The 22,484-nt window shown below is 42.5% G+C and overlaps 1 protein-coding gene across 2 annotated transcripts in view; it reads right to left on the bottom strand.

The window, feature by feature from the left end:
- The window catches only part of DACH2 (dachshund family transcription factor 2), a 321,981-nt gene that overhangs the window by 88,020 nt on the left and 211,477 nt on the right, over positions 1-22,484 (bottom strand). For both annotated transcript variants that reach the window (XM_034424032.3, XM_034424031.3), the window contains one exon: positions 22,187-22,312. In XM_034424032.3, the coding sequence (XP_034279923.2) occupies positions 22,187-22,312 (126 nt within the window). The remainder of the gene's footprint in view (positions 1-22,186; positions 22,313-22,484) is intronic.

Raw genomic sequence — 22,484 nt, 5'->3', positions numbered from 1 at the left:
ACATGCTTCAAGTCAAGAGAGGTATCCTTCAACCCAATGTTCTTCTGATAAAAGGCCTCCCAACTTACAAAAGATGGAAAGCAATCAATGTCTCTGATATGGGTGAAGGACATACTTCAAGTCAAGAGAGGTATCCTTCAACCCAATGTTCTTCTGATAAAAGGCCACCCAACCTACAGAAGATGGAAAGCAATCAATGTCTCTGATATGGGTGAAGGACATGCTTCAAGTCAAGAGAGGGGTCTTCGAACCCAATGCTTTTCTGATAAAGGCCACCCAACCTACAGCAACCTACAGTCTTGGAAGCAGTTTTCAAACTTTTACCGATTTTGGCTGGTTGCTCCGTTGATATTAAGCAAGCTGCACTTTTGATGATCATTTATAAAAATATTGACAGCTTGCCTCCTTCTACCACTAGCCCAGCAACGTGTTTCCAAAACGTTGTGCCCATCTCTCGCGAAGCATTGCCATCTGCCAGGGGTGGCATTTCCTAGCTGTTTACTCTGTCTACCTCCAAGAAGTCATCTGCCACTGTCTAATGCTGCCTGAATAAAGGGGATTAAGACTCGGATGCAACAGAGACTATTGATAATGTGGCATAATTGGGAAGAAATGAAGATAAATGAGGTTGAGGATGGAGAGGCAATTAGTCGAGGCGCCCGTACAGCTGTGTACTCGGCCTAGCTCCCTTGGCCTTTCCAATGGCGAGGTACGCGCAAATTAAACATAATGACAAACGCTCACTTCCCCAAGCTCTTCATTTTGGGAAGAAAGTTGATGTTTGTTCCTGACAATCCCCAGTAATAAAATTACTACTTTCTTAAAGAGCAATACATCACAAGGCCCTGCTAGCAGAGGAGGGTACATTATATCATCGACTTCTTTTCTTTCTTTTTGGTCAAATAGTTTTATTAATTTATAATACGACATACAAGGAGAACACAAAAGCAAATATTAGAGAAATTAGGAAAGGAACAAGGGAAGTGGATAGTGGGGGAAAGCAAGGGAAAAAGAAAAAAAAAGGCATTGACTTCCGACTCCTTTGGTGCAGTAAAATATAAGATCTACCCTCAACTTTTTCACTTTTTCATAATAATAGAAACTAGCCATTTCTATAACAACGAATCTATCTAATCAAAGTTTCATTTTTTTCCCCCCACCTCAAGCACAAAGTCCAGAAGTGGTTTCCAAGTAGAAATAAAGGTATTTGTCGCAGTGGTGGAATTCAATTTTTTTTTACTACCGGTTCTGTGGGCGTGGCAGGGGAAGGATACTGCAAAATCTCCATTCCCGCCCCACTCCAGGGGAAGGATACTGCAAAATCCCCATTCCCTCCCCACTCCTGGGGGAAGGATATTGCAAAATCTCCATTCCCACCCCACTCTGGGGCCAGCCAGAGGTGGCATTTGCCGGTTCGCCAAACTACTCAAAATTTCCGCTACTGGTTCTCCAGAACCTGTCAGAACCTGCTGAATAACATCCTTTTATTTGCATCTTTTCCTTTAAATCAAAACAGTCAATTTAGCCATCTCTGCTAACTCCATCACTTTTTTTAGCCATTCATCCATTGTGGGCATCGAGGTGACCCTTCCATTTCTGTGCATCATTGACGTCTTTCTTAGTTTCTTATCACAGTCCGAGGTCGGTAAAATGAGGACCTAGATATCTGAGGGCAATACGCTGGCTCTGTAAAACCACTTAGAGAGGGCTGTAAAGCACTGTAAAGCAGTATATACTTAAGTCTAAGTGTTATTGCTAGTGCTATTAGGAACTTGGTGGCCCAGTGGTTAGAATGCAGTATTGTAGGCTGACTCTGCCCACTGCCAGCAGTTTGATCCTGACTGGCTCAAGGTTGACTCAGCCTTCCATCCTTCTGAGGTCAGTAAAACGAGGACCCAGATTGTTGGGGGTGCCATAACAAGGGTGGGTTCTACTTACCTTTACTACCGGTTCGCAATGGGACCATGTGTGCATGCTCGTTTTGCTCGCGCATAAACTTCCTGATGACGTCCGGGTCGGTGGGTGGAGCTTCTCGCCGGTTTTGCTACCGGTTCTTGCGAACCGGTCTGAACCGGGGGCAATCCACCACTGGGCCATACGCTGACTTAGAGAGTGCTGTAAAGCACTATGGAGCAGTATATAAGTCTAAGTGCTATTGCTATTGCTATATCCAGGAAATCTAATGCAGGATTTTTGTCCTTACATAAATTTGGTGGGTAGTAAAATCTGAGCTTTGGTGAGTCATTGCCTTCGTATTCTTGCACATTTCCCAGTGTCCCATCACCACATTTCAAAAACGTCTACTTCTGTGTGTGATTACACTAACGAGTATCATGAGGGTTAATATGACCTTTATTTCATTTATTCTTAGCTATGAATTCACAGCAACCTCTGAATCATCAGATTTCCACGCACACACACACTCCTTTCATTTTGTTTTTTTTTAAATCATATTTTGTGAACTCAACAAGACAAACCAGGATTACAGGGAACTTGCTTTAATAGTTCACTTAACTCTCTTCTGAAAAACGTATTAAGAATGGTTCTTAGGAAGTTTCCTTAGCTTTTTATGCTGGGGTTTTGTCAATTACATTGTCTCTTGGCTTATTTCCAGGGCCAGCTCAAAATGTCCTATATTAAATGTCTTAATATTTAAACTTCTTCACAGTCTGGGGACTGAGAACCTGCAGGATCCATAATCTCTCCCCAAATGTGTTTGTCTGTCATCTTGTAGATCTTCCATCATTTCAATTCCAGTCATTGGTTGACAAGGAAAAGACTTCTTGATGGCAACACACAAGTTTTGGAAGGTTCTCTTCCTCACTAGTTAGAATAGAATAGAATAACAAAGTTGGAAGGGACCCTTGGAGGTCTTCTAGTCTAACCCCCTGCTTAGGCAGGAAACCCTACACCACTTCAGACAAATGGGTATCCAACCTCTTCTTAAAAACTTCCAGTGTTGGAGCATTCCCAACTTCTGGAGGCAAGTTGTTCTACTGATTAATTGTTCTCACTGTCAGGAAATTTCTCCTTAGTTCTAAGTTGCTTCTCTCCTTGATTAGTTTCCACCCATTGCTTCTTGTCCTGCCCTCAGGTGCTTTGGAGAATAGCTTGACTCCCTCTTCTTTGGGGCAGCCCCTGAGATATTGGAACACTGCTGTCATGTCTCCCCTAGTCTTCCTTTTCCTTAAACTAGACCCAATAGGAATACCCCATAGGAATACCCAATTCCTGCAACCATTCATCGTATGTTTTAGCCTCCAGTCCCCTCATCATCTTTGTTGATCTTCTCTGCACTCTTTCTAGAGTCTCCACATCTTTTTTACACCGTGGCGACCAAAACTGGATGCAGTATTCCAAATGTGTCCTTACCAAGGCATTATAAAGTGGTATTCACACTTCCCGTGATCTTGAAGTTGATTGCTTTTGGGTAGAAGTTGCTTTTACACAGCTGCTTATTTCAATATGTTTTACAGTGGATTTGCTGTTTTGATAGCAAGGTCTCCTAGGTATTCATTCAAGAGTGGAAGTTTGAACCCAGAAGGATGAATATTAATTTTTAAATGTTTGCTACAATTAAAAAAATACACTCCCTAGACTCAGGGTGGCTTACAATGCATTATAGCAATAACCTGCATACTTTTTTGTATATACCTGCTTATTAGGGCCTTCGCCCCCCCCCCCCCAAGCGGTGTTGTTCTATACAAAGCTGGCGTATTGCCCCCACAATTCGGGTCCTTCTTTTACCTACCTCGAAAGGATGGAAGGCTGAGTCAACCTTGAGCCTGGTGAGATTCGAACTTGCACTAATTGCAGGCAGCTGGCAGCTAAGTGCTAGCACTTAACAGCACTTTAGTCAGCTGCACCACCGAGGCTCTTAGGCAACCATACCATACAGGTTGGCCTTGACTTACAAGCATTCATTTGGTGACCGTTTGACGTTAAACCGGCACAGAAAAGAATGACTTATGACCGTTTTTTCACACTTACGACCATGTGCAGCATCCCTTTGGCCATGTGATTCAAAATTCAAACACTTGGCAACTGGCATGAACCTATCACAGTTGCCGTACCCTAGGATCATGTGATCCTCTTTTAAGACCTTCTGACAAGCAAAACCAATCGGGAAGCCAGATTCACTTAAGAGCCGTGATACTAACTGAACAACTACAGCGGTTCACTTAACTGTGGCAAGAAAGGTTGTACATTTGGGGCAAAACTCAGTTAACCAATGTCTCGTTTAGCAACATAAATCTAGGGCTCCATTGTGGTCGTATACTGAGGATGACCTATACACTAAATAGAAAACAGTAACCAAGAATATCTAACTGAGGGATAGAATCAAGACCACGTGAAGTGTGAATACTACTTTATAAGGCCTTGGTAAGGCCACACTTGGAATGCTGCATCCAGTTTTGGTCGCCACGATGTGAAAAAGATGTGGAGACTCTAGAAAGAGTGCAGAGAAGAGCAACCAAGATGATGAGGGGACTGGAGGTTAAAACATACGATGAACGGTTGCAGGAATTGGGTATGTCTAGTTTGATGGAAAGAAGGACCAGGGGAGACATGATAGCAGTGTTGCAATATCTCAGGGGCTGCCCCAAAGAAGAGGGAGTCAAGCTATTCTCCAAAGCACCTGAGGGCAGAACAAGAAGCGATGGGTGGAAACTAATCAAGGAGAGAAGCAACTTAGAACTAAGGAGAAATTTCCTGACAGTTAGAACAATTAATCAGTGGAATAAATTGCCTCTAGAAGTTGCAAATGCTGCAACACTTGAAGTTTTTAAGAAGAAGTTGGATAACCATTTGTCTGAAGTGGTGTAGGGTTTCCTGCCTAAGCAGGGGGTTGGACTAGAAGACCTCCAAGGTCCCTTCCAACTCTGTTTATTCTATTCTATTCTATTCTATTCTATTCTATTCTATTCTATTCTATTCTATTCTATTCTATTCTATTCTATTCTATTCTAATCTAATTCTATTCTATTCTATTCTATTAACAGGTTAGGAGTACGATATGTATCAAAACAGAAACTTAAGTGTGCAGGAACTGGATTAGAAAATAAATTCATGGAAAATAGAGCTACGAACCTCTGAAGGAGATGGGATAGTATGCATTCCCCTATTTGTAATTCCAATGCGCAGATATAATTCTGCAACTGATGGCGTAAAATAATGAACTTGGATTTTCAAGGGGTCTTTAGAGTTCCAGGTTATTGTGTTGAGAACAGGCGAAACCGGAAAGGTTCTTCTCCCTTGCACCATCAGTGTCAAGGTTAATGAGCTAAAACTAGTTAAATTGATATTAGCAAATTAATGACTTTTTTATAGTACCACTGCATGGATTTTAACAGAAAGCTTAATGTGGAATAGTTAGTCTTAATTGAATTAGAAAAGTATCACACACATACAATTAAGCTTACAAAAGCTGGTGGCATTTTAAGGTAATTGCATCCAATTGCATCCAACTGGACTATTCTGGAACACAATGGATGCTCTGTCATTGTCATCCAGGTGACTCGATCTGCTCAGGAGGCAGGAAGTCCAAAAGGTGTGTAACCAGGAAGTATCTGCCGCTTATGTCAGAACCGAATTTGACAAACTTTTGAAAGATGGGATGGGATGGGAAGTGAGGAAAGTGAGAGAAAGGAAGGAAATTAGGAAATGATAGGGAAGGGAAGGGAGAAAAGTGAGAGGAAGGAAGGAAATTAGGAAATGATAGCGAAGGGAAGGAAAGGGAAGGAAGGAAAGTGTGAGGAAGGAAGGAAATTAGGAAATGATAGGGAAGGGAAGGGAGAAAAGTGAGAGGAAGGAAGGAAATTAGGAAATGATAGCGAAGGGAAGGGAAGGAAGGAAAGTGTGAGGAAGGAAGGAAATAATAGGAAAGGGAAGGGAAGGGAGAAAAGCGTGAGGAAGGAAGGAAATTAGGAAATGATAGGGAAGGGAAGACAGAAAAGTGAGAGGAAAGAAGAAAATTAAGAAATTATAGCCAAGGGAAGGGAAGGGAGGAAAGTATGAGGAAGGAAGGAAATTAGGAAATGATAGGGAAGGGAAGGGAGGAAAGTATGAGGAAGGAAGGAAATCAAGAAATTATAGCGAAGGGAAGGGAAGGGAAGGGAAAGAAGACATTAAGAAGAAATTGGACAGCCATTTGTCCAGAACAATATAGGGTCTTCTGCTTGAGCAGAGAATTGGACTATAAGACCCCCAAAATCTCGTTCCAATTCTGTTATTCTGTATTATATTCTGATATAATACGAAGTGTGCTTCATACCACCAAGTCAAAACAGAGATAATCTCCTAGCTGCTTTCTCTGTGATAATGCAGAATATTTCCTATCTATCTATCTATCTATCTATCTATCTATCTATCTATCTATCTATCTATCTATCTATCTATCTATCTACCTACCTACCTACCTACCTACCTACCTACCTACCTACCTACCTACCTACCTACCTTTGGGTACTAGTTCGATGCAAATTGAAAGCATACTCTAAAAAATCTTGAGTTGGTGACTCTAGCTTCCCAGTTTTGCCAGGATCCCTGGATGGATTCGTACCCAGAGCTCACCAGCTGAGTCCATCTACATATACATAAAGAAGCAATCAATGAAACAATTAAATGCTCAGATTGTCAGGAAACATCTTGCTTTCCACATAAATCAGGGTTGGGTTTTTTTTTTTACATGGCTGCACATGGGTTTGATAAAATCAACTCTGATTAAAATTGGCATTTATGGGGCTCCTGCTGTTGTCAGCTGTATAGCTGGAAGAAAATGTCTTTTGGCTCAGCATGGGAGGTGCAAAACCAACGAAAAAAAAATAATGCTTCTCTTGGTCTTGGTTTTGCGTGGGGTTGATCAGGACAATAAACACTTGGAAACATTTGATTCTGAGGAGCGTTTTTCCAAGTTCTCGCCAGCTTAGTGCCCTCTCACCTTACCTGCTAGTGGTTTCTTTCTCTGGTTCTGAAAATACAGGTAGTCCTTGACTTACAATAGTCCGTTTAGTGACTGTTCAAAGTTACAAAGCAGGGTGGATTTGATTTAAATCGAGTTGATTTAAATCACAATTTAAATCATGATTTAAATCGCTAGTGAAAAGGCTTGATTTAAATCAACTCGATTTAAATCATAATTTTTAAAGAGCAACTGTCATCTCTGCTACTCCTTTGACCCACTGTTGACTCACCGATAGTCCCAGTGTTGCAGAATATACAGCCTCATGCTACATAACTAAGCTCCATTTCATGCTGAGTAAACTAAATTATTTATGTATCTTAAAGAGAAAACTATCTTACGATAGATTTTTACCCCAAATGTTTTTTATTAAAGTAAATTCGATAAAAATAAAAAAAATCCGATTTAAATCAACAAAATCTGATTTTTTTGATTTTTTAAAAAAAAAATCATTTGTTTTTATCCACCCTGTTACAAAGGCATTGGGGGGAAAAACGACTTACGACCATTTTTCACACTTATGATTGTTGAAGCATTCTCATCGTCATGTGATCAAAATTTAGATGCTTGGCAACTGGCATGTACTTATGTCGGTTGTGGTGTCTCAGCGGCTCCCTAAGTGGCCCAGTGGCTAAGACGCTGAGCTTGCCGATCAGAAAGGTCGGAGGTTCGAATCCCTCGTATAGGTCTCCTGCGTGAGCAGGGGGGTTGGACTAGATGACCTCCAAGGTCCCTTCCAACTCTGTTACTGTTACTGATCCCCTTTTGTGACCTTCGGACAAGCAAAGTCAATGGGGAAGCCAGATTGGCTTAACGACCGTCTTACTAACTTAACAACAACTGCAGGGTTAAGAACTGTGGCAAGAAAAGTCGTAAAAAGCGGGATGAACTCACTGAACAAATGTCTCACTCAGTAACATAAATTTTGGGCTCAACTGTGGTTCTAAGTTGACGACTTCCTGTAATATCAAAGGGACTCTGATTGGTTCCAATATCTCAGGGGCTGCCCCAAAGAAGAGGGAGTCAAGCTATTCTCTAAAGCACCTGAGGGCGGGACAAGAAGCAACTTGGTGGAAACTAATCAAGGAGTGAAGCAACTTAGAACTAAGGAGAAATTTCCCGACAATGAGAACAATTAATCAGTGGAACAACTTGCCTCCAGAAGTTGTGAATGCTCCAACACTGGAAGTTTTTAAGAAGAGGTTGGATAATCATTTGTCTGAAGTGGTGTAGGGTTTCCTGCCTAAGCAGGGGATTGGACTAGAAGACCTCCAAAGTCCCTTCCAGCTCTGTTATACTATGATTCTATGATTATGCATGCGCACATATCCTTTCTTAAGACGGCATAGAAATGAGCCGTTGCTGGAGTTTAACAAATCGATCTCTGAATCCAAAATGTTGTCATGAATCCTGGTGCGAATGCTGAGAAAATGGCCAGAAGTATTTATTGTACTATCTGTCCCAACCTGGGTATCCTGCAGATAAGATGTGTTATAATTCCCGTAGTTACAGATAAGGATTTTTCTATTGGTCAATCCTGCAAATTGTAGTCTAGCGCATCTGGGACTCACAAAACATGCCTAAGAAACCTGAGCTGCTTTTTAGAGGCTAAAGCAATAGCGAAAGCAAGAGCGCTTAAGACTTATCTACCGCTTTCACAGGGCTTTTACAGCCCTCTCTAAGCGGTTTACAGAGTCAGCATGTTGCCCTCAACAATCTGGGTCCTCATTTTACCCATCTTGGAAGGATGGAAGGTTGAGTCAACCTTGAGGCGGTCAGGATCGAACTGCCGAATTGCAGTCAGTTCCCAGAAGTAGCCTGCAATATTGCATTCTAACCACTACGCCACCACGGCTCCATCATAAAGAAATCTTGTACAAATATATCAAAGCAGCACAGACTGGTTGGCTGTCAATTCAGGAACCTTGGAGTTTATCCCATGTCAATGGATAACAAAAGCAAAATTATGCTTGTTATTGTAGCACTGAGCTACAAATATTCTATTTTATTGGTATGCTTATTCCTTCTGCTTTGGCCTATAACTTTTCAATGCAATCTAGACAAAGGCTGCACTGGAGAGCAGAGCAACATTTTAGATTTAAGTACCTTATTCAAGAAACGTAAGGCTGACATTTCAGAGTCATCTGAAATTTTTTACCCATCTGATGCTAAAATTACAACTCCCGTCACCCCTCCATCTGGATTGCAATTGGTATGTTGGTTTGAGGATGATGGGGAGGGAGAGAGGGAAGGAGGGAAGGAAGGAAGGAGAGGGATGGGTGGATGGATGGATGAAAGGAAGGAAGGAGAGATAGGAAGGAAGAAAGGAAAGGGAGAGAAAGGAAGGAAGGAGAGGGATGGGTGGATGGATGGATGGAAGGAAGGGGAGATAGGAAGAAAGAAAGGAAAGAGAGGAAGGATGAAAAGGAAAGAGAGAGAGGAATGAGAGGGATATATGTAAGGAAGGAAGGAGAGACAGGAAGGAGAGGGATGGGTGGATGGATGGAAGGGGAGATAGGAAGAAAGGAAGGAGAGAGAGATAGGAAGGAAGAAAGGAAAGGGAGAGAAAGGAAGGAAGGAGAGGGATGGGTGGATGGATGGAAGGAAGGGGAGATAGGAAGAAAGGAAGGAGAGAGAGATAGGAAGGAAGAAAAGGAAGGGAGAGAAAGGAAGGAAGGAGATGGATGGGTGGATGGAAGGAAGTGGAGATAGGAAGAAAGGAAAGAGAGGAAGGATGAAAAGGAAGGAAAGAGATAGGAAAGAGAGGGATATATGAAAGGAAGGAAGGAAGGAAGGTGAACGCTAGGGAAGCAAATGAATTTTTTCTTTCAATTAATGGGGCTCATTAGATTTCCATAAAGGTATGTTCACAAATATGGCATGGATTTTAGAAAATTGCTTTATTTAAAAAAAAAAAAAAGAGGGATATTAAAAACATGCAAAGAACAGCCATGGGATGAGTCGTAAGAGGGAGCCAGAATATACCTCACGCTTTCCAAAAAGGCCAAATTTCCTGCCCCACCATAGCCAGCCAGACTCCAATTTGATACGGAAAAGAAAACAAATAGGCCTGCGAGGCAAAGCCATAAATAACGTTATGGCGAATAGGACTGGATCAGCCACAATCCGGCTCCTTTATTTAAAATAAAATCAATCTCTATGTTTTCTCTGCTTCTTTCTCCAGCACGCTGCCTGTCAATAGTGTGAAAAATGATACAGATTTCGGAGGGGAGCGGCCTCAGCGTAGCTTCTCTCATATTATTATTCCAGTATCATCTGTTACAAAGTAAGACCAATTCCCACATCTAATTACAAACAGGATTTCAGAGTCATTAAACAAAATACATTTCCATTAGTGCTCGGTAAGAAGATAGGGGGGAAAAAATGAAGATTAGTCCATGCTGAATGTCTCCCCGCCCCCCCTCCTCCGAAAGCTTTGAAGAGGTTAGACCTCTGGCAGTCGGATACTACAAATTTGTGACAGAAAAGGAGAAAAAGGTTCACGAATGTACACAGTTTCTGAGCCCAAAACTGGATTAAAGAAAATAAAAAGAAGCAAAAGTATGTTCTGAACGTTTCTTCATTTGCCCTTTTACCGCGAAGAAAATAAAAAGGAGAAAACTACGTTCCGAACGCCTCATCATTAGCCCTTCCGCCATGCATTCATTCTTAAGGGCGATTTGGAATTAAAAATAAAACAAAAAATCTGAAAGGATGCACAGCTAGAAGTTTCATGACGTTAAACACCATCAACTCTCATCAAAAGTTGGATATTTTTGTTCTAAAGAAACAGTGGGGGGAAAAATAGAAAGCGTTAAGAGTAAGATTTCTTCTCCCTCATGAGGCTCCTCATATACCTTGTTTCACCGAAAATAAGACCCAACCGGAAAATAAGCCCTAGCATGATTTTTCAGGATGCTCATAATATAAGCCCTACCCCAAAAATAAGCCCCGGTTAAGATCGTCAGCCAGACAGAGGCGTTTAGTACTGTATTTTCCCCCCAAATAATACCTAACGGGAAAATAAGTCATAATGCATCTTTTGGAGCAAAAATTAATATAAGAACCAGTCTTTTTTTTTTTTTTTTGCATAGAACTTTTTATTTTTATTTCTCATAAACATATTTAAGTGTACAGTCTCTTATCCATCATTAATCATTGATCTTATCCTTTAACTTTCATTTTTATTTGTTTGGGGCTACTCTTTTACTATTTTCTCTTCTTTGTTTTACCACATCCTTTCCTCCTCTTCTTCCCTCCTCTTTCTTCTTCTGTCCCTTTCTACTTTCTTCGTCCTCCTCACCTCCCCTTTTCTACTTCCCCTCCCCTTCCTCCACTCCTCTCTTCTTCCTCCCTTTCTAACCCTCTCCTACTCTTCTTTCCCCTCCCTTTTCTTCCTCTCCTTTTCCCTCTCTTCTCCCCTCCTTCCCTCTCTCTATTCCTCTCTCCTTTCCCACTCCTTTGTTGTATCCATTTTCAATTTAATCTAGAATGGTTTTCTATTTACATATATCTTCATCTCAAATTCTTTTTTTAAAAATAATTACATCTGTTTTATCATTCATGTACACTTTTATAGTAACACTTTTTCTCTTCCCCCTTCCCCCTTTTTCATTTACCTAGGCATCATCTGAGTTTTTATTCTTTTTATTATTTTTTCTCTTATTTGTCTTTTCCCTATCCACTTGCTTTCTCTATCTTTATTTATATTTCTTTTCTAACCAATCATAAAAACTTCTCCATGTCTTGAAATACATCGAATCCTCTTTATCTTTTATTCTCAATGTTAATCTATTCATTTCTGCACATTCTAAAATTTTCTTTATTATCTCTCCTTCTGACGGGATTTAAGAACAAGTCTTATATTGGGGGAAACATGGTAAGTATTGGAAGAATTCAGGATTTCCAAATGATTTGATCTGATCTATGATTTATAGATCAAGATGCAGATAGATCTGCATTAGCCGACAGCTTCTGCCTGCCCAGATGCTTTTAGGTTAAATGTATAGACAACAGAATATTTCAGAGGTACATACACATTGGATTGCAAATTTTAATGTGTTATTTAACAAAACTCTGCAATTCGGAAGACGCAGGAAGCACACAAAACGCAGGAGTCCATGCAAGTGACAAAGATGGGAATAGACTGAATAGACAATTCAGTTTTTATTCATATTTTCTCTTTATATTAATTTACATAGCTGCTCACCTCATTGGCTGCAACTCTGGGTAGCGCGACCAACCACAAAAGACTTTCAACATAACGTCATGCTAACTTTTCTCCAAATTTCAGCCACGGGGAAACTCTTGGGGATGAACTTCTGGTTGGGAGGAAGAATTTCCAAAGAAGCAAACTAGAATTTCAGTCTGGTTGGTGAATTCTACAGTCAGTTTGGCTAAGAGCTGCCTCAACCTATGAACCACTCTTGGAGCTCTGCAAGAATCAGAATGTTTTTTAAGGAAGAAATGAATGGAATTTCGAAGGAGATGGCTTTACTTTTTCAAAATACAAAAGACTTCATGGAGAAAGGATTTAAGGAGATCATGGAAAAAATGGAAAGAACCATACGAGGGATGATGAGTAAAGATCAAGACGCCCAGGAAAGGGAGGAGTCAACAGAAGAAATGAAGAAAGAAAAAGAAGAAAAGGAGGAGACAACAATGGAAGTAATAGTGATTGATGAATTAAACCAGAGGGAAAATGTTTAGAAAGTTGGAAGATACGTTTGTAAGGGAGATAGGAGCCCAGTAGAAATCTTGGAAATTAGACAGTGGAAGAAGGTAGAGGTGGGAGAAATACCTAGACTGAATAGTCAAGAAGCAGTTATAGATAGAGATAAAAATCCCAGAGAGGAAGGTGGGAGGCAAATTAAAAAAAAGCATAGCAACTAAAGTACTGAAGCGGGCAAGAGATGATGGATAGATGATTTCTCTTCTTTGTTGTTGTTCTGATTTCCTTTTCCTTTTCTCTCTCTCTTTCTCTTCTTTTCTTTTAAGGTAGGTGGCACGATTAGAAGTTAGGTAGGATAGAAAGAAAATGTTTTTTAGTAAAAGGTGACATGATTAAAAGTTAGAATAAATGATAGAAATTAGAGGAAGGGGAATGTTAGTGCAGACACTGTTATATAATAAAATAAAAGTAACAATAAGAGAAAATAAGGAATAATTGAACAATGATAGATTGCAACTTACTATAATTATGTATCATTATTAGAAATACATAAGTTGATTGAATGTATAACTAATTTTACTAGTTTTATTTGTATTAGAATGTATGACACTGTTCACGCATTGATGTGATATATTTGTGAAAAAAAAAAGAATCAGTCAATTGGTCAACCTCTATTTTTATTTTTTGCAAATTGCAGGCACCTTGTATTGTATAATGCATGAAATGGGCGGTGCTAAAATAAAATGAATAAGTGCTAGGACAACAACTAAATAGAAAGACCACAGGGGTCCTTGACTTACAACCATTCGTTTGAAGTTACAATTGCATTGAAGAAAGTGATTTATGGCCATTTCTCATGCTTACAACCGTTGAAACAATCCCGTTGTCATGTGATCAAAATTCAGACATTTGGCAACTGGCATGCAGTTATGACCGTTGCAGTGCCCCGGGGGTCATGTGATCGATCACCTTGTGACAAGCTAAGTCAGCCAGATTCGCTTAACAACCCTGTTGCTAACTGAACAGTTGCAGGGACTCACTTAACAACTGTGGCAAGAAAGGTTGAACAATGAAGCAAAAGTCCCTTAACAACCGTTTTACTTAGCAATATGAATTCTGAGCTCAGTTGTGGTCATAAGTTGAGGACTACCTGTGCAGTTAACATACTTAGTTCATCTTCATTAGATCACTTCTGTCTAGTTTTGGACAGAGCTGAGCTGCCAGAGTAAGGCTTTGTCTGCTTAAAACAATAGCACTTAGATTTATATAGCGCTTCACAGTGCTTTTACAGCCCTCTCTAAGCATTTTACAAAGTCAGCCTATTGCCCTCAAACAATCTGGGTCCTCATTTTACTGACCTCGGAAGGATGGAAGGCTGAGTTGATCAAGCCTTGAGCTGGTCAGGATTGAACTGCTGGCAGTCGGCAGAGTTAGCTTGCAATAATGCATTCTAACCACTGTGCCACCACAGTGGTTCCTTTATTTTTTCTTACAATACTAACTCAGGTTAAGTATCCCATAAAGGTAAAGGTAAAGATTCCCCTCGCACATATGTGCTAGTTGTTCCCGACTCTAGGGGGCGATGCTCATCTCCGTTTCAAAGCCGAAGAGCCAGCGCTGTCCAAAGACATCTCCGTGGTCATGTGGCCGGCATGACTAAATGCCAAAGGTGCACAGAACGCTGTTCCCACCAAGCCCACAGAACTGGTAGTAAAAAAAATTGGATTTCACCACTGGGTAGAATGCTAATAGGAAGAAAAAAAAAACTAAAAGAATTTGACACCGTAGTAAGATTTAAGATTAAAAAGCAAAAGACAACCATTTCAACTAAAAACGTGGGGCAAAATGACTTTTTAGAATTGATGAATAAAACAGGCTCTACAATTGAGAAAAAGAGTAACAGAATTACAGAGCTGGAAGAGACCTTGGAGGTCATTTAGTCCAACCCCCTATTCAAGCTGGAAACCCTATACTATTCTGGACAAATGGCCATCCAAGCCTCTTCTTGAAAACCCCCGGCGACGGAGAACTCACAACTTCTAATGCCTGTTGTCTTTCTTCCCATCGATTGTACTTCCACCGTACTGGGGATCAAAGAAGGATGTCTTGATCTAAGTTTAGATCTGGGTAAACTGGAATGCAAGGAAGTTATTAAAAAAAATTCCCCCAAAAGGAAATAAAAAGGGAGACCAATTTCCGGAGATGTGAGAAATGCCCTTCTTAAAACACACACCTAGCTCCTCACGCTTGGCCTACCTCCCAGAATACGTATTACCGAGCCTCAATTCCCTGCTGGCCCATATTGAAATAAATCTCTTCTCCCCTATATTAGCGATGTGATTAAAGAAGGAAAACAAAGACGGGGTTTGTTTGTAAACATGTGTTTGCATCCTTTGCTGTCAGGAAAAATAAATCAGGAAAGCGGCAGAAGATCTTGGAAGCAATTCACAGGAATACCTATCCTCCTCCTTCTTCTTCTCCTTCTTCCTCCTCCTCCTCTTTCTCCTCCTTCTTCCTCCTTCTTCTCCTTCCTCCTTTTCCTCTTCTCCTCCTCCTTCCTCCTTCTTCACCTTCCTCTTCTCTTCTCCTTCTCCTCCTCCTTCTCCTCCTCCTCCTTTTTCTCCTCCTTCCTCCTTCTTCTCCTTCTCCCTTTTTCTCCTCCTCCTTCTTCCTCCTCCCCTTCCTCCTCCTCCTTCTTCTCCTTCCTCCTCTTCCTCTCCTCCTCCTCCTTCCCCGTCTAACTCTTCTCCTCCGCCTTCTCCCTCTTCCTCTTCTTCTCCTCCTCCTCTTCCTCTTCTCCTCCTCCTTCTTCTTCCTTCTTCTCCTTCCTCCTCTTCCTCTTTTCCTCCTCCTTCCCCATCTAACTCTTCTCCTCCTCCTCCTTCTTCCTCCTCCCCTTCCTCCTCCTCCTTCTTCTCCTTCCTCCTCTTCCTCTCCTCCTCCTCCTTCCCCGTCTAACTCTTCTCCTCCGCCTTCTCCCTCTTCCTCTTCTTCTCCTCCTCCTCTTCCTCTTCTCCTTCTCCTCCTCCTCCTTCTTCTTCCTTCTTCTCCTTCCTCCTCTTCCTCTTTTCCTCCTCCTTCCCCATCTAACTCTTCTCCTCCTCCTCCTCCTTCCTCCTCCCCTTCCTCTCCTCCTCCTCCTCCCTCGTCTAACTCTTCTCCTCCTCCTTCCCCCTCTTCCTCTTCTCCTCCTTCCTCCTCTTCCTCTTCTCCTCCTCCTTCCCCATCTAACTCTTCTCCTCCTCCTTCCCCCTCTTCCTCTTCTCCTCCTCCTTCTCCTTCTCCCTCTTCTCCTCCTCCTTCTCCCTCTTCTTCTCCTCCTCCTCCTCCTTCCTCCTCTTCCCCTCCTCCTCCTCCTCCTCCTCGTATTTTCGGATCATTGAATGCCACTTTGCACGGCCAACTGCGTCTCCAGGGCGCAGGCCCATATCTTTGTTGATGGTATCTTGCCATCTCTGTTTCGGGCACCCGCAAGGTCACCGGCCATTGACTTCTAGTTGGTACACAACCTTGGCTACGGTAGAAGGTGCTACTCTCTGGACATGTCCATACCAGCGGAGCTGGCCTTCTCTCACCTTCTCAAAAATTGGTGCCACACCAAAATGCTGTCGAATGGTGTCATTTGTGATGTGGTCAAGAAAGGAGAGGCCCGATATCCAACGGAGCCTTCGCATTTCCATGGCATGGAGAGAGCTTTCGGTCCCTGTTATTGCTGCCCAGCATTCAGTGCCATACAGTGCAACGGGGTGGATGGTTGTCTTGTAAATCTTAGATTTAGGAGCCTGGATAGCTCAACAGACTAAAAGCCTGTTATTAACATTTAGCTGTCTGCAATTACTGCAAGTTCAAATCCCACCAGGCTCAAGGTTGACTCAGCCTTCCATCCTTTCTAAGGTAGGTAAATTGAGGACCCAGTTTGTGGGGGCAATAAGCTGACTTTGTATAAAATATACAAAAGTATGAAGGCTATTGCTTAACGCACTGTAAGCCGCCCTGAGTCTCCAGAGAAGGGCGGCATATAAATCTAATTAAAAATAAAAATAAATAAATAAATAGATTTGAGACGGGTTGGCCTTCGTCTGTCACATAACACACCACCTCTTCTTCTTCTTCTTGATCCACTCATTAACTCGCAAGCCAATCGTAGCACAAGCAAACTACATTTTAGGGGGGAAAAAACCCCAACTTCTTTTAACTGAAAACACTTCAAAGAGCTTGGAAGAGAATTGCTGACCAGGTAATCACTAGGTCTGCGTGGACGGAGCTGAACATGAAAAGTTACAGGCGTGGAGCAGCCCACACACCTCTTCAAACCCCGAACCTCCTTCTGCTCCAACCCCACTTCTGCTAACTCGGCAATCCGCTGACAGATTCTCGAGGATTTTCTAAATAATGCATAGGGTTTTTTCTTTTAGCAGAAGTATCAATTTTGCCCTCGTGTCATTTGTGATGCTGATTTTCCTTGACAGCATTCCATTAAACCAATGAATTCCTCCCCTCCTGATGCTCCTTTAAATATTCTTTGGAGTGATGTATTTGTGGGTGTTTTTTTTTTTTTTTGAAAGATCATGAAGGATGTTTGCATTTACAAGGGGGGGAAAATAATAATAATAATAATAATAAAACCCTGCGTGGCAGGTATGGAGTGGGAGGTGGGGAAAATGTACACGCACATGTGTGCGCACACAGGCGCACACAAACCAACAACAGATAGAAGCAAAGCAAGAGAAAAGAGGTTTCTCAATGCAGGGCATAAGCATTAATCTCTGTTTATTTTGGGAGTCAAGAAGAATGACCTAAAGGAAAGTTGCTGTAATGTTTAGGAAGCATGACTTGCTCTGTGATTCAAAGAAAGGGTGGAATATCTTTTATAGGTATTGATTTGCAGGATCAAAGAAAAGGAGGACGGGGAGGAGGAGGAGGAGGAGGAAGGAAGGAAGAAGATGGAGGAGGAGGAGAAGTAGTAGTGGAGGAAGAGGAAGGAAGGAAGGAAGGAGGAGGAGGAGGAGGAGGAGTGGAGGAGGAAGAGGAAGGAAGGAAGAAGAAGAAGTATTAGTAGTAGTGGAGGAGGAGGAGGAAGGAAGGAAAAAGAAGGAGAAGAAGAAGGAGGAGTGGAGGAGGAAGAGGAAGGAAGAAGGAGAAGTAGTAGTAGTAGTGGAGGAGGAGGAGGAGGAGGAGGAGAAGGAGGAGAAGGAAGAGGAGTGGAGGAGGAAGAGGAAGGAAGGAAGAAGGAGAAGTAGTAGTAGTAGTGGAGGAGGAGGTGGAGGAAGGAAGGAAGGGAGGGAGGGAGGGAGGGAGGAGGAGGAGGAGGAAGAAGGGCAGTCAAGTTCACTACACAATTGGGATTGGACATAGCAGGAAACCACACCACCAATTTTTCAGTCACTGCAGTTTTGGAGAGTTTGGTAGGGCTGTGTTTTGGCTACAGAAAAAAAGAGTCCACCATGAGGCCCAACTCTTACGGAGGGTCCCAATGCCAGCAAACCAAAACCAAACATAATATTCTGTAAAAATGAATGATGCTACAGGTAGTCCTTGACTTACAACCACAGCTCAGCCCAGAATTTCTTAGCAGTTGCTATGCGCGACAGTTGTTAGGTGAGTTTTTGCCCCCTTTTTTTACCTTTCCCGCTGCAGTTAAGTGAATCGCTGCTGTTGTTAAGGTTGTTAACACGGTTAAGTGAATCTGGCTTCCCCATTGACTTGGCTCGTCAGAAGGTTGCAAAAGGGGATCGCATGACTGTGGGACACTGCAACCGTCATAAATATGAGTCAGCTGACAAGCATCTGAATTTTGATCACGTGACATGGGGATGTTGCAATGGTTGTAAGTGTGAAAAACTGGACTAGAAGACCTCCAAGGTCCCTTCCAACTCTGCTGTTCTGTTCTGTTCTGTTCTATTCCATTCCACTCTACTCCTAATTCTATTCCCTCTTCTCTTCTCTTCTACTCTACTCTACTCTCTACTCTATTCTTCTATCCCATTTCTATATTCTATTCTATTCTATTCTATTCTATTCTATTCTATTCTGTTCTGTTCTGTTGTTCTACTCTACTCCTAATTCTATTCCCTCTTCTCTTCTACTCTACTCTACTATCCTATTTCTACATTCTCTTCTCTTCTCTTCTCTTCTCTTCTCTTCTCTTCTCTTCTCTTCTCTTCTCTTCTCCTCTCCTCTACTCTACTCTACTCTACTCTACTCACAGTCATGTATCACTTTTTTCAGTGCTGTTGTAACTTCGAATGGCGACTAAACGAATGGTCGGGAAACTACCTGTAAGTCGAGAACTACCTGTATATATTTTCTATACTCTCTAGCGAAAAAGGCACCACAGCAAACTGAGGAAGAGGAGTAAGCATTCTCCCTCGTTTTTCAAAAGTCAACCGGCAACTTCAAACTCTTTGCAATTCTGCACTGAAGTGTGTACCTCGTGTGCGTTTGTGTGTTAGCCGTATATCTTCAAAAGAACGGAAGATACGTTGTACAAAACAAAAAGGGAGGCCCATATTTCTGACTTGACAGCTACAGTTATAATCATTCAAGCGCCTATTTCCCCCCCCTCCTCCCAAAACTCTGCTAAGCCGTAACCTTCCGTGATTAATTATAAAGTTTCAGGAGCAATAGTACACAGACTAATTTCCTAAAACAATAAAAAGACAGAATTTCTCATTTGGAACTAAATGAAACACGAACAGGTTGTTATTCATGCTGAAATCAAGATGCGCGGTCATGTTGCAGCCATTAGAGAAGCTATTAAACGCAACCTCGAATCAAAGAAACTGTAGGTCTGTCTCCTTAAAATAAAATGTTTGCCTCGGTGAACGTGGCTTACTGCTTTTTGTGTGTATGTGTTTGTGCGTGTGTGCATGTATGTTTGTGCCGATTTCAGAAGAAGTGACTTTCAAAATACAATCTTTTATTTTTGGTTTGCCTCACCATTTTATTCATTTTTTAGCCCTGAGATAGACTAATGGGTCGAATACCTTATGTCAGTGATGGCTAACTTTTTTGCCATCACATGCCAGGAGCGGGGAGGGGGAAGGGGGTTGTCGCGCGCCCACATGCCCACACCGATAATTCTATGCGACCCATGCATGCGACCCGCCGCGACCCACTGCTCCTGGCATGCGATGGCATGGTGGGCCCGGTAGGCCCATTTTTCTCTCTCCCCAGACTCCAAAACCTTTCTAGGGACTTGGGGGGGGGAAGGGCCTGAAACTGGCTGACCATCTCAGCCCACTGAGCCTCCAGGCGCCGCTACTTGGCCTTGCACTCCCGCAGGTCTTCCCTCTGCTTGGAAAGCCTATGCTCCTAGTCCTCAGAGAGGTGCTTCTGCGGAGCCTCCTTCTCGGTCAGATCCAATTTGAACCGAGGCAGCTGTTTTGCCAACTCTTTTTTGTGGTGGCTGCTTAGCTCCAACAACTGCTTCCTGTTGGGGCCCTAAGGACCCCAAGCGGGGAGGCAATGAGTGGGTGGGAGGGGAGGGGTGAGTAGAGGCTGGGAGGTGCCCCTCAACGTGAGTGACATTGAGTTGGCCACACCCACCCAGTCACATGACCACCTAGCCACGCCCACCCAGCCGGTCATTAGGCAGATCATATTAGTGGTCCGCGGGTTTTAAAATTATGAATTTAGTGGTCCCTGAATTCTGAAAGGTTGGTGACCCCTGATCTAAACAATGCCCACAAATTCTTTCTCTCAACTCTATAAAGGGTGCAAAGAAGAACAATAAAGATGAGATTGGAGGCTAATATGTATGAAGAACCATTGCAGGAGCCTGGATAGCTCAACAGACTAAAAAAAGCCTGTTATTAACATTCAGCTGTCTGCAATTATTGCAAGTTTGAATCTCCCCAGGCTCAAGGTTGACTCAGCCTTCCATCCTTTCTAAGGTAGGCAAATTGAGGACCCAATTTGTGGGGGCAATAAACTGACTTTGTATAAAATATACAAAAGTATGAAGGCTATTGCTTAACGCATTGTAAGCCGCCCAGAGTCTCCGGAGAAGGGCGGCATATAAATCTAATTTAAAAAAAAATTGGGTATGTCTAGTTTGATGAAAAGAAGGACTAGAGGTAACATGATAGCAGTGTTCCAATATCTCAGGGGCTGCCATAAAAAGAGGGAGTCAAGCTATTCTCCAAAGCACCTGAGGGCAGGACAAGAAGCAACGGATGGAAACTAATCCAGGAGAGAAGCAACTTAGAACTAAGGAGAAACTTCCTGACAGTAAAAAGAATCAATCAATGGAACAACATCTCCAGGAGTTTTGAACATCGTTTTTAAGAAGATGTTGGATAACCATTTGTCTGAAATGGTATAGGGTTTCCTGCCTGAGCAGGGTTGGACTGGAAGACCTCCAAGGTCCCTTCCAATTCTTTTATTCTATTATTCAAGCTTGTCAAGCATATCACCCTATTACCACCCAGCCTCTGAAATCTTCCAGAAGATTGCAAGATGTAGTTGTATCCCCCAATTCTGAAGAATTTACCCATGCTGGTCTTAAGAGAGTAGCCTGGGGATGACTAATGCTTTCAAACCTCTGAATTGTCCTCCAGGCATGTAAATGAAGATTATTTTGCATAAGGTGAATACAATTTTTCAGGAGTGGGCTGCTGGGGGTTCGCAAGGGTTCAGGAGAAACTCTAGCTAAGATTCTGTGCAGTTCAGAGAACCCCCAAATCCCACTCCTGGCTGGCCCCGCCCACCCCTCCCAGGAGTCCCCACACAGCCCGTTTTGGATGTAGGTAAGTGGAGGGCGCTTGTGGAGGCTCAGGGAGGGCAAAAAACAAGCCTACCAGTAGTTCAGCAAGGCCGGAAACGGGCCTTCCAGAGGGCCTCCGGAGCCTGGGGAGGCCATTTTCACCCTCCCGGAGCCTTGAATAAAAGCCTCCGGAGCCTGGGGAGGGCAACCACCACCACCCCGCAGGAGGCCAACTAGGCCACACCCACCATGGCCACGCCCACCCAGCAACTAGGCCGAGAACCCTTTGCTAAAATTTTTGAAGCTCACTCCTGCAATTTTTTCTTTCTGACGGAGCCTTCGCATTGCCATTTTCCAAAATCAAAAGGCATGATTAACATTTAAAAGAAAGAAAGAAAGAAAAAAGGGAAAACAAAACTGTTGCCAAAAAAGAAGAAAGAGAGGGGAAAAAAAAAACCCGCCAGTGGGGCTTGGCAGGGGATCTCCTCTGCATGTAGGGCTTTTTCTGCCAATTACAGGTGATTTCTTAAAGAGGGGAAAAAAACCAAGCATAATTCATGTTGCATTAAGACAATCATGGAAAGTCATCTTCCACTCTGCATTCCTGTAGCTGCTTTAGGTGTGATGTGCTCTCTTGTTTCCCAATTAAAATTGGAACTGTTCTAAAGGGTGCATCTTATCCAAAATAGCAACGAAGTGAAAATAAAACCTCTTTTTGTATCTAATGCAATCTCCTTCATAAAGTCCAGTTGCCTTCTGGAAAAAAGCCCCTTTGGGAGAACCATGACCTGGGTGACTGAGAATCTCCACAGACGTGCAAACAATCCACAGTTGAGACTCGCTTTACCTGCATTCGAATTCAGTTCTTCGTTCTCCGACTCGGTCCCATTCTGACTTCCGCTTCCATGGAGGCTGTTCATGGCCATCAGCTTAATCTTCTGCAGCTTCATTGCTTCAGCCATGGCTGTCAGGCCTGTTTGTAGAGGCGGAAAGGGAAAGAGAAAGAGAGAGAGAAAAGAAAAAGAGAGGAACAGAAAGAGAGAAAGGGAATGGGAAAGAGAGAGTGTGAAAGAGAAAGAAAGAGAAAAAAGAAAAAGAGAGGAACAGAAAGAGAAAAAGAAAGAGAGAAAGGAAATGAGAAAGCA

This window comes from Pantherophis guttatus, chromosome 12, assembly GCF_059756535.1.
Source record: "Pantherophis guttatus breed Tessera chromosome 12, ASM5975653v1, whole genome shotgun sequence".
Taxonomy (NCBI): Eukaryota; Metazoa; Chordata; class Lepidosauria; order Squamata; family Colubridae; genus Pantherophis; species Pantherophis guttatus.
Note: the sequence above shows the minus strand (reverse complement) of the source record. Positions and strands in the feature narration are given on the sequence as shown.